The sequence below is a fragment of the Musa acuminata genome, unplaced genomic scaffold, assembly GCF_036884655.1.
Source record: "Musa acuminata AAA Group cultivar baxijiao unplaced genomic scaffold, Cavendish_Baxijiao_AAA HiC_scaffold_1138, whole genome shotgun sequence".
Taxonomy (NCBI): Eukaryota; Viridiplantae; Streptophyta; class Magnoliopsida; order Zingiberales; family Musaceae; genus Musa; species Musa acuminata.
This window is the reverse complement of record NW_027021350.1, coordinates 1416781-1430324: the sequence shown is the minus strand read 5'-3', so window position 1 is coordinate 1430324 and position 13544 is coordinate 1416781. Positions and strand designations below refer to the sequence as shown.

At 35.9% G+C, this 13544-nt stretch overlaps 1 protein-coding gene across 1 annotated transcript; it reads right to left on the bottom strand.

Annotated features, from left to right (window-relative positions):
• Window positions 1–8469: 8469 nt before the first annotated feature.
• LOC103999797 (probable E3 ubiquitin-protein ligase RHC2A) lies at window positions 8470–10203 on the bottom strand. Its single transcript, XM_009421654.3, has one exon. The coding sequence runs from the start codon at window positions 9904–9906 to the stop codon at window positions 8710–8712; it is 1197 nt and encodes a 398-aa protein (XP_009419929.2). The 5' UTR covers window positions 9907–10203; the 3' UTR covers window positions 8470–8709.
• Between the last annotated feature and the right edge of the window lie 3341 nt (window positions 10204–13544).

The window sequence follows — 13544 nt, the reverse complement described above, 5'->3', positions numbered from 1 at the left end:
AATCTTAAGGATCTAACATAATCAATTTAGATATCATGCTATCTAGATCAATATACCAAAAAATCATGACAATCAAAATTAATTTTATTAACCAATACTAAATTAATTTTATTAACCAATCTTCCTTCCAAAAATTTGGAGTTTTTTTTTTTTCTGTCAGTCTTAAATTTATTTAAAGTAGATTGTTCATCGGTTTTGAGTGTACTTAATTGAGATGTCTAATACAAAATTTATTTTTTAATCAAAAATATTATCTTGATATTTATCTTTATATTCCTTTTGCACTCAAACTCTTCAAGTATAAGATATAATTTGGGTTTTGCAGCTTCCGGAGTTGTTTCCCCAAAAACTAATAATGCAATAGGATAGGGTGAAGGGTCAACTCAATTGGTGGAAGGTATTGAATCGAAAGAGTCCAATTTTGCCACCATCTCTATCCCAAAAACAATAATGCCATGGAAGAAATTGAAATGGGAAGAGTCCAATTTTACCTACCATTCCACTCAAAGAATCAAGCAATTGAATTTTCTAATGCACATATGACCTTCATCAAGTTGTTCCATGTGGTGTTGATGCAACACAGTCTCAATTTATAATTCTATTTGACCTTGTGCTTTGGTCAAAACAATGAAACCATTGACCTTGTACTTTTTTTTGCATTGCAATTCTATTGACCAAAAAGAAATGAGACAAAAGCTTCTTCCAAAAGAAATAGTAAGGTTTGATTTGTTCATGATAACTCAGCACTGTATAAATACCTCACATTGCCATCCTTATATGCAAGCAAAATTAGGTTTAGGGTGGCATAGGTCATGCCAAATTAGCACTATATAAATACCTCTCCATAACATGCTACACTTCACTACTTGTGCAGCAACTCCAACAGTTGGATTCTTGGTGATTAAAACTGGTTCTATTATGGCCATCACATTATAATGTCTCTCTATTTGTCTTTGTATCATTGGTTTTACCTGCACTGTCTAAGACAGATAATTCAAACCATCAGGAAAGATGGACTACGCTATCAGTTCATGTCACAAGCTGTCTTCATCCACTTCCTGCAATATTCCAAAGAAGAGAGAGAGAGAGGAAGAATATGCCAGGCATGATGCATGTCACACTTGCATGGGTTGCACACAGAAAACAATTAGCAACATGACAAATTTGGGTTGGACAGTACGTACATCCTTCGAAATCATAGTTCAACGAATGCTATCGGAGGAGAGAACCTAACAGCATCCGACACTTGCAAGTGCTTCGAAGCAGAAACATCATGAATCATACATCTTTATCAGAATATTATCCCTGAGAAATTGGGTTACCAATAATCCAGACTCAGTCAATTAGATCGATTATTCTATTGGGTTTGGATTGTCATAAATGATATCATATCCAATTTAGTATTCAGATCTAAATAGTCATTCAGGTCTCATTGGAAATTACAACACCACAATATGATCACCATCTATTGATCCTTTCTTGTTGCTGTCTTTCTTTGGAGTAGTCCAAATCAGATGTAGCTGCTCATGTACTCAATAATGCATAATCCACACATTTGGATACATCGATGACACAAAACGAATCCTCTCATATTGCTTTCCAACTACCAAGTAGTATCCAATCAGTGGAGCTGTTGATGTTGTGTGATTGTGATTTGAAATAGAAATCTTGTCTTTTCTTTTCCCCTCGATTCATAACATTAAATTTCCAAATTAATAATAATATTTTTGGACATATATAGCGAGCAATTTAAATAAGCAAGTCAATAACTCACAATTTGTAGCAAACAAAAATGTAATTCTCATGTTCACAAGTTGCAAGAGTTTGGATCCACATATAGCTAATGCAAGCATTTGTTCTTATTTTATAGGCATGGTGGTGGGCATTTATCATTTATCCATAGAACAAGATATATACATACATATATATATATATGTATATATATATATATATATTGCAAAAAAAAACCTAAGATTATATTAAGAAAAAAACCGAAAATAAGGTATAGTGAGATTAAACCAAAGACTTGTTAGCAACCTCTTAGACTCTTAAAAGATAGATGTACAATATATCTAGTAAATAAAATATAATTTGACACTAAGGTGGAACCCAAAATCAAATCATGTCCTAATTATAAATGAATTCCTTGAAATATTTCTAGAAAATGATGCAAAAGATGAGTAGTGTGATATGTGACGAGCAAAAATAAATTGCACGATGAGAGATGATTGTGTCAAAAAACTTGGGAAGGACAAATAATAGTAATGAGAATGCTAACTCGTCTTTCTAACCATGACTTAATTAACTTTAGTTAGTTTAAATAATAATATAATAAATCTAAATAAATAAATATAAAATAACTATGTAAAAATAATAAAATGATATTAGAAAGCTCACTTTGGATCAAAGGATTAAAAATGAAATATGCCAAATATAATAAGGGGCTAGATTAATCATATTCCCCGAATTAATACATCATATAAACTTTAAGAGCAGGAAATGAGTTGATGTGGCCTTGAACATTAAAATGGTAGTCAAGCAAATGAGTTGTGGTTGCTCCTTTTGGTTATAATACTATTACTATTAATGATGATGCTACTACGATGAAGATTAAAGAGACAAATAGTGGGGAGGGAATAAAAAATAGATAAGTTAGAGCCTATGACTCTCTCCTCACATAAATATCTAACCTAAGATTCTTGATGGATATAAGTACTTAATTCTTTATTCCCTTAAAAATATAAAATAAGCAGATGAAGAAGTTTACAATGCTTAGAAAGGTAAAGTCTCTCGTCAGAAAGGTCTCTAAGAGCACAATACAACGAATAGAGACAATCGAATTATCATGCGCGTATTACTATAATGACACATTGAAGTAAAATCCAAGATTCAATTTTAGAAATTAGTTGTTGATTCAAGGAATTGAAGGCACAAATGGAAGCAAAAATGGATGTGGATGGAAAAAGAAAAAAAATTAAGTCAAAATTCATGTAAGCATAACTTGGTATAGGATTATCTGTTGCGAATGATCAAGTATAATTTGGAAATGGCATGGAAAGAAGAAGAGCATGGCAACAAATTTTAATGTATTGCAGCACTTTGTCACCTCGAACACAGATCATTTTAACCTTTAAATTTATATTAAAGATTTTTTATTTTTGAAAATTTATTTTGTCACCATTTTGCATCTGATTCTATGGGTGCCGTTGTGTTGTGCTCTTTGAGATATTTCTATCAATATATTATTTACTAAAAAATTATGAGTGTATCAAAAATTATTACATTGATAGGACATATATAATCAATCAATAACCGTCAATCATATATAATCAATGAAAGGCTCTTGAGAGGAAACTCATAGTTAAAGAAATGGACCTCAATACTAGCCTAAGCATTGGAGGGATCGGCTCGAGAAGCTTCTCCCAACTCCGATCTTTGTACAGGTAATGACTCGAGAGAAGGTGTTCTTCACTTCAAACAACTCCGCACATACGGATTTTGCTGACAAAATACATTAATGATATTTTCACTTAATAGTTATAGTATATTCACTTGACTCGAGAGGAGATGCATGAGCACTAATCTTAGTTTAGATAGCATATGAGTAGTCTTGACAAAACCCTTATATGGCTTATCCTTGTATGGCTTATGTATACTTCCTACTATAAGATAGTGCCCATAAATCTCATGATAATATATTTGTTTATACTTATTTGATTTCCTTATATACACATCCTATTATAAGATGATGCCCATAAATCTCATGATAGATGTCTTGAGATTCATTATTGAACTTTGATGAGAACTTTTCTTGAGCTAATGACACGTTGACGTAGGAATATCTAAACTAATTTATTTTTATTGATAAGCCCTAAGTGCAATAGGTTAATTATAAATTATCCATTATAATTAGTTATTTTTAATATCCTAGTCCTTATACTTTCAAAAGTTACATTAAGATTTTCATATTTACAAAAATGAAACATTAAGATCACTATACAAAATTAAAAAGATAATTTCATAGAATTAAAAATTAGGAAAGATAGAGAGGTTTTATTAGAACAACGAGATTAAATGTTTCACTTTCATGGATTTTAATTTAACATTTGAAAGTATGAGGACCAAAATACTAAAAATAACTAATTATAAGAAATAATCAATTATTAACCTAAGTGCATCATAGGAACTATAGAAGTAGAGTTCTTTCTTTCTTTTCGGTATATATCATTTATTATCAATGGATTGATTTTGTTAGGTTCTTTCTTGTTTCGGACCTTCTTAACCAATTATTTCCACCATTAGGAGGCCTAAATCTATAACATTTATTATTTTAACAACTAGTTATTTCTTAAATCTTCATCATTAATATTATTAATCTTAATTATTGACCTTCTTAACTAATTGTTTATACTTATTTAATTTCCTTATATACACATCCTATTATAAATAGTGCCTATAAATGTATACCCCAAGATTTATTATTGAACTTTGATGGAAACTTTTCTTAAGCCAATGACACGTTGATCTAGGAATATCTAAACTAATTTATTTTTATTGATAAGCTCTCAGTGTAATGAGTTAACTATAAATTATCCCTTATAATTAGTTATTTTTAGTATCCTAGTCCTTACACTTTCAAAAGTTATATTAATATTTTTATATTTAAAAAAGTAAAACATTGAGATCCAGTTAAAAAGATAATTTCATAAAATTAAAAAAAAAAGAGAGAGATTTTATTAGAATAAGAAGATTAAATATTTCACTTTCGTAAGCATAGAGACTTCAATGTAACATTTGAAAGTACGAGGATCAGAATACTAAAAGTAGCTAATTATAAGGGATAATAAATTATTAACCCAAGTACATTATAGGAACTAGAGAAATAGAATTATTCTTTTCGATACACATCATTTATTATGAACCGATTGATTTTGTTAAATTCTTTCTTGTTTCCGATAAGAGACCTTCTTGAATCTACGGTATTTATTATTTTAACAATTAATTGTTTCTTAAATCTTCATCATTAATATTATTAATCTTAATCATTGACCTTCTTAACTAACTACTGGTTGAGAGCTCAGACTCATACTAGGATCGATAGTCTCCTTAACTTGACAAGCTAGATTCAAATTTCTGCTTTGAAATAATTGATTAGCTCAATAGCTTCCTATAGTTACACCCCACACTCCGAATTAAAGACTTTCATTTCAAGCACTACTGTTTGACTTGACTTAGCGCATTAACCTGTAGGTTTGGTGGCCAGTGGTAGAGAGTGTCTTAATCGAATCGAATTTGGCCTCCCATTCCATTCGATTCTTTCTTTGAATTGAATTCAATGGAACGAGGAAACAATGGAACAAATAAACAAGTCAGAGATCGTCTGCATCTGTGACTCTCTCAACCTCACTCACAACAAAGCTCGTATCCCTTCCAAGTAGAAGGTTAATGAGTGAAGATTAACCATCCCACCTACCCAACTCTCCATGCTAGTATCCCTTCCCAAGCAGAAGGTTAATATTTGATGTACGAAATTTATTGTGCCATCTTTATATTAGAAGTAGAGGCTGAGCACAGATGGAAAACAATAAAAATATAATTAAAAATAAATCAAAAAATAATAACAAGATGGTCAAAATATCTGGATTTAGAAATAAAAATTACCACGGAAGACTCAATAATATTGATGGCCTCAATCTAGGTGTAAAATTTTGATATTATCTTTTTGTCGAAAGAGATGATAAATTTAGAGGACTAAATTTTTCTTTTGAAAAAGGAAGAGTATAACAACCCACATTTAAAAGAAAAAAATAATAAATTCTTATTTGTAAATATGAAAGTTATTTAATAATTTTTTAAAAAAATTATATTTGAAAGAAGTAAGTAAGAAAGAACTTATCCACCTCGCGAGATTTTTGTCATGTAAATTTTAAAAATCTAAATAGAATTTTGTATTTAAATATTTAAAAATATTGTCTCCGTTAATCGAATATTACTATCTCAGAAAAAATGAGCAGCTATAAGAGTAATGAATTCTTGTAATGAGATCCGTCCTCAATTTTCCATGGTGGATTCAATAAGAAGCTGCTAAACTTGTGGAATGAGTAATGCCCCAATGCCACCCAACAAAAGAAAAAGGAGAGAGAAACCCTCCAAAGTTGAGTGGCCCAGTAAGACAAAATACCCCATAAGGCCAATCTTCAACTCTTGCAGGTATAAGAATAATGAGACGAACCACAAATCATGGCAAAAGAATTCATGCTGGAAGTACTTGAAAAGAATAAAGATGACCCTCAGATGCTCCCTCCTTACAGAGAGATGCATCGAATGCTTGGACCAAGTTGCAGACAGCATATCAGTATAATATAGGATGAAGGACAAATTCAAAGATGAGGAAAAGAAGTTGCCTACCAAATGATCCAAAGAGGGCCATGGCATCTACCTCCACTTGTATTTGTTATTTCACTTGGTTGGAATCTCATGGTCATCATGTTTGGCTGACCACAAGTACTCACTCGGATTAGCTTGTTGAATATATCAGACTGCAGAAGATCAACTTTTACACCTGCAAGACCTTTTAAAATGCTGAAATGGACAAGACAATCTTCAGCCACCATCACCCATCATCCTCATTCACATGTGAAGAGAAACAATGTGTTCTCATTTGCTGTCACTGCCAATGTTGTTTCTGCTGCTTGCTCACTAACCATGTCAATGCTATCTGTCTGGTAATCTTCTGGTGTTGATTGGATGGTGAACTATTCCTGCAAAAAAAAGAAACACATTACTGGCAGTAATGAATCTACAATGTAATTGATGTGTTTGAAAACTTTTCTCTCAGTTGTCAACATGTAATTCTAATGCTTTGATTTCCAACATGGTCTCAAACTTTTCCTAATCATGAATATTGATAGCAAGTCGGCAAAAAGCAACACCATCCATAGAATGCCTTATAATAAAACCAAGTCTCGCCAAAACAAAGAAAAAATCTTGTTCAAAAGTGATTATATATTCTATAATCTACAACTAAGCGTCTCCCAAGTATTCTCTGCAGAACACAAGCTTTCACAAACCACTCCAGTTTAGGGTATAAACCTGTTTACACAAAGTGAAGTGGTCTAGCTAGTAATGTGACATAATTGAAGTATACATTTTTGGTGTCTGCAATAGCATAGTAAATGTGAGAATTTTGCTTAAAACTGGTTACTGTTGCAAAGAAAGTTCCAATCCAAAGCCAAGAACACCAAGCTTTAGTCCTGTGAGTGCATGCAACTAGTTAGCCGGAAGAAGGAAGAGAAGACAAATTCGGAACGGAACAGGAAAATCCCTAAATGGTTACGAGGAAAACATCCAACAAGGCAACAGATTTTAGAAAGGCCAACCAACATCTATCAACCTATGTAAGTGACAAAATTAAACCAAAAGAACTAAGATAATACCTAAAAAAATTGTCCATGCAAGAAAATAAAATTTTCTTCATGAAGAATGCTTTGAGGCCATGCAGGTACCCTGCAGCAGAAACTGAAGAAATTTCAATCAGGATGAGCAGACCTTTCTGTGGGTGTTAAGAAGAACAGGGAGTCGTAAAACCATAAAGAAACAAAATAACATTCAAGAATTTCTCCAGACCAAGCACTGAAATGCTCTTAATGCAAAATAATCATCATAAAAATTAAGATATGCGAACAGGTTAGCAAAAGAAAACCAACAACAAAATTTACAATTGAAGTGTGAGTAAAATGATACATTCAGGACAGTATCATGGAAAGTGTTGGGCTCTGATTACCAGTAGTAAAAAAAAAATGAAATGATAATGCACATTACCACAAATGACATGATATTTCATTCACTTGAGAAATAATCAAATTACCCAGTGGGCTGAAATTGTCCATTACCACAAAATGTCTGACTATGAATGTCAAAGATGGATCTAAAGAGCAAGATATGCTAATATCCAGAAATATCCAGAAATCCCATCCAGTTGCATAACAGCTACTACCCAATAGCAGTAGATAGCAACATCTCATGCTTTTTTGTTTCTTGGAAACTAACATCACCCAGAGATTGACTACTGCAAGTGCCAGAGAAGATATAGATGCTCAAAAGGTGTATAGTCAACATTTGATTCAATCTAGATTCTAGTTACTTGTCACCAACTTGGTAAGATGAAATGAAAATGTTCTGAACTTTCTATGATCGACGATATGCAACCTTCAGCTGAACAAATTCAAACAACAAGAAGATTTGTAAGGAATGTCAGATTAAAGAATGCCCTCAAATTTGAACAAAAATTTATCATGAAAATGAAGCCTATTTAATCTGAAAATTGACACAAATTCTAAAAGTTGCATGCGTTAGAATCCCATTCTTGAAAATTGATACAATTTGAAAGAAGAATACAAGAAATGGACAGTGAACGAAGCAAAAAATTGACAGAATACTCACTCAGTCATTCAGGTTATTACAAAAATATGGAAGCTGTAAAGGCCTTCCTAAATAAAGGCTGGGATAAACAATAATACGCATTGAGCCTGCAATAATAATTATGCATGTGTCTTCTGTCACAAAGATCTCGTTAATTCTTTCCAACTAATTAATTCAACTTCAAAGACATACATTTCAGCAGATACTACAACAACATTTCGGGATATTATCTATTTACAGTGAAATCGTATCTTAAGATCACTCACTGCAAACTTATTTATACCGCCATCAAGAAGTCACATCGGTGCCGCCATCCATGTTGATGCTCCGCCTTCGTGAACGCCACCTGAAAACTGAACCTCTTTCGTGCCCACGAGAAAATGCAGCATCAGATTCTGCAATCGACCTTGAAGAAGACGAAGCCGATCGTGACCGCCGAAAGAATGAGAAGAAGTTACGAATAGTCCGACCAATTCCACCACTCTCCCTCAGCCTACTCCTTCTCGAGGTCCATGAGATCCTTCTTGGTGCTCCACTGTGGTTGAATCCACCATCCATCTCAGTGTAGACAACGGGAAACTCTCGTTCCCCTGCTCTTCTGCCCCCTGAGAACCTCCCCACTGCAAACCCTCCACCTGGAAGCCTCCATATGGTCAGACCTACCATCTCCTCTTCGCTCCCGGTGACAGCAGCTTGGTCATCGCCTTCTGCAACCGCAGAACCCCGTTCTTGCACATCGGTAGGCATCTCATGGCGGCAGACAGGGCACGAGTTGCGGAGCGAAAGCCACGGCAAAATGCAATCTTGATGATAGATGTGTTTGCAGGGCATCTCCCGGGCCTCCGTCCCGAGCTCGAAGACATCCATGCAGATGGCGCAATGGCAGTCTTTCCCGATGTGGTCGTCTACGATCTCTATCGTAGGCATCGACTCGATGGCGACCTTTGACGCCGGGGGGCGCTCGCTTCCTCTGTCGTGACCCATGCCGTTGATCTCGATATGGGCGAACTGCTCGAGGAGGCGGTCGAAGCCAGAGCTCATCAGGAAATCCGAGATGCTTTCCGGCAAGGGGCGGAGGCCGGCTGCTGTGCCATCGTCATAGTAAAGCTCGAAGTTACTAGCGGTCGAGCGATCCTCATCACGGTCGCCGTCAGACGCGCCGCGAAGAACGATGACCGGATTGAAGGGTGAGCGGTCGCCGGCAGCCGCACGTCGGTTCTGGCGGAATCTGAGCTCGGATGGTTGAAGTGGGCCGGCCTCCGCGGAGGATCCGTGGCTGCCGAGCGTGAGCGCGGCGGAAGAGGGGAACCCCTGAGGGGGGGGGAGCTCAGCTGCGGGTCCGAGAGGGAGAGGCGAGCCGCCCACCTCCTCGAGGAAGCCACCGTCGCAGTCGGGGCAGACGACAGCGTCCTGCGGCCTTACCCGCACGAAGCGGCTACACCGGTAGCACCAATACATCGACGCCGTCGTCATGGAAGAAGGCATCAAAGCAAAAAACCACAACAAAGATCTAAACTTTCTGAAAAGAAGGAACGAATCTGGTGGCAAAAAAAAAATCCGAAAAAAATCCCTTTTTTTGGAACCAATCCCTCAGAGCAACGAATAAAACGACTCGAATTCGTTCTCCAACCCTAAGAACTCGAAGATTTCCCCAAAAAGAAGGTAAAATGTACCGAATTTGTCATAGGTTCGAGACCAGATCCTTCCAGGGCGGAGGAGAAGGCGGTAGAATTGGGCGGAGACGGAGGAGGTGGTCGAAGAGGAGAGGCGAAAGGGTGGGATTTGTGTAGGGAAACGGGAGAATTGGGGGTTTTATATTCGCTCGACGAAGCATCGCATCGATGGCGTTCGTAACCGCGTGACCGTCATGGCACATGGCGTTACGGAGTTACCCACGTGGTACATTTTTATTGGTCAGATGATTGACGCCGCCAAGATGCCCAACGTTGATACTTTCCGTCAGTCAAAGCACAGACGACGAACCCGAGCTTGTCTCGAGGAACTGATCACTTTTTGATGGGACCCACACGTGTCTCCGTAGCCGACTCCAATCAAGGGAGGGTAAATCGTGGGTAACAAGTCGTGGGTAAAAGCGAAAGGCCATTTTTGGTGCAAACATCACCGGTGACGGGGTGAAAGGGGCGACCGCTCTCCGCCTTCCTCAAGTCCGAAGGAAGGCGGTGACGTTAAGAACAATATGCTGACATCCATCTTCAAAAAATGACTTTTCACTACTCATTTGGACATTACCACTGCAAGATTGTGTTTCTTGAGCTGCAAGGCTCGATCCATCATCGTAGATTAATGCCTTGTGATCTCACATAATAAAAAGAGACATCATGTCAAAATCATGCCTTTAGAAAGATCACCCCAAGAAACCAATCTCGATCCGACCAGAAAACAACTTTGAGATCACAATATGTGTAAAGTTCCAACTTTTCCTGTGGTACGCTTTTGTTAATAAGGTTGTGTCAACTCATGTTAATAGTGAAATGGATAAGGCAGAAGAACACCATTTCATGGAAGCCACCAGGAACCTGCTAATGGCATTCCATGATCTTTGATCTCTCTCTCTCTCTCTCTCTCTCGGCATCTCATAAAGAGTGTTCCTTTTTCAATTCTGCAGTCTTTTAAATCATCATCCTTTTTCTTTTTTCCTTTTCTAATTCATTCTCCACTTCTTTCTTCCTCTCTCTCTCTCTCTCTCTCTCTCTCTCTCTCTCTCTCTCTAGAGGTAGGAAGCTGTGGCACTTTGACAGATGCTCTCTCAGAAACGATGAAGGAGATTTAGCAGTACATTGGCATGCCGACGCACAATTACACTCGAAAAATAATTAGACATTTTTAGAGTTTCCATGCAATGTGTGATCAGAACATTAACTTTTAAGTAGAATTTTAGCTTACAAAGCATGGATGCTCTTTGTATCCTTAAGTAGTTTTAGGACCATTGATAGCAAATGGAGTAATATCTTCATAAATAATTTGGAAAACTTAATGATCAAGTACTTGTTGGCTGATAATTTATGGAGTTTCTATGACTTGTGAATCAGTAGTACTTTTTGCTGGTTGTCTCCAGTTAGTAATGTGATGCTGAACTCAGGTGAAGTCATTATATAAAGTACAAGTTGCTTTAGATTTAGAGTTGCCACCTCCTATCTGACAACATCTCTGTTGCCACCGCCTGATATCTGATAGCTGTTGTCACCTTGTGGTTTTCGAAGGTGCTGATTAGTCTTTTAGATGATTTCAAGACATGAATGCACAAGTAGCATATGTTTAGTGTTAATTTTGGTCATTACCAATTCGAGGTGATCTTTTTTTTCTTCCGAAATTTATGTTTTACCTAATAAAGATATATTTTATGTTTTCTAATACTTTTATAATACTTTGGTCATTAGCAAATGGTTTGCAGGCGTCCTTCGGACCAAGGTCTTCGTCTTCTTCGGGGGGCGATCGGTTGTCGGTGACCCGAACCATCTCCTTGATTACCCGATGGCGGAGCTTAGTTCTGCTTCGTCCAATCACTCCTCGATCATCTCCTTGATTACCCGAGAAGAGGATAAGATACTCCTCAGCTGATCCACGTCCGCTATTTCTCCGACAAAGAGCAACGGGAAGGTGTTATCGATAGTCCGAAAGGCCCACCCAATACTGAAACCCCACTCCCAACTACAACTGACGAAGAAGAAATGACTCTTCCATCCTTTGTTGTTGAAAGGTACACCGTTGATCCTAAAACCACTGTGGGCAGTCAAGTAATCTCCGTCTTGCCCCTTACATAGGCGAAAGCAGGCAAGGAAGAGGATCCTGGACGACTCGATCCTAGCCCCCCGACACTCCAGATAAAGGCCACCAGATAGTGCCAGGAGTTTTGTTAGGCACATGAATATATTTTACTCCGGTTTGTGGACATATTAAATATAAAATGATGTTTTGCCCGATTAAATTATCTCATATGTTTTGAGGACGGATGCATCTAGACACTATATCATATATCATGGAGCTTGTCTTGCATAGGGAGATTATTATTTATTATGGAGTATTATCGTTATGTATGCTTTTAGTCTGAGTGAACGAATTTAGCATAAAAAGATATTTTTCATGATATATAAGGTGTTTTGGATGCCAAGTGTCTTTGTGTGGACTTCCCAAAAGTAAGAAAGTGTATTGTTTAAGAAAGATGTATCAGCACTTTGGATGCTTTTATTTTGAGGGAGATCCTTTGGCCTAATAGATCATAACAAGTGGGATGTTGAATGATGGTGATACTTTGCATGGTTTAGGCACATCAAGCACTTTACATTCTCTTATAGGGTGTGTTTGGGAACATATTTGAAATGTGCATTTAGGGTTCAATGCATATTTCTAATGTGAGTTGGTGTTTATTTATTTTAAATCATATTTTGCTTAGATGCTATATTGCAAATGTTCAAATATTAATGCTATCTTATGGTAACATTAGCATTTCAATATTTATGTGATACTAATAAATTTTTTAAAGTATTCTATAATATTATCTAAAATCACAAGATAACCCAAAGTGACATATTATATATTTGAACCAATATTTTTATAAGATTACATATTCATTTATTTATTTTATTTATTCTACTTATTAATTTACATTTTTTAATAAATATTAAAAATAATCGAAGGATAAATTTATCATATAATATTTAATCAACTTTTAAAAAATATTTTTTATCAAATAACACTTACATTAATATATATTTAAAATATAGTTTTCATGTTTACTAAATACTCAAGGCATCTCAATACTACATATTCAATCAAATCTTTTTGTCCAAATGTACATTAAGAATGAAAATATGTATCTAAACACAATCATATTCTAGATAGACACATTTTACGTAGAAAGAAGTTTTACATTAAGACGCATTGAGCATTTTAGATACATATGACCCGAGCGAATGCATCAAGCGTAAGGAGATATTTTATCTAATTAGAATGCATTAGACATGTAGGATGTTTATCAAGGGTCAATGTAGAATGCATGGGTTGTTGTATTAGATGCATAGAAATATTTTATTTTATCAGGACATATTAAGTATTTTAGATGCTTATGTCTTAGGATAATGTATTATGTAAGAAGATATTTTACC

What these genes read in the sequence shown, in the direction of transcription:
- LOC103999797 (XM_009421654.3), bottom strand. Translation starts at nt 9,906, where the DNA reads ATGCCTTCTTCCATGACGACGGCGTCGATGTATTGGTGCTACCGGTGT.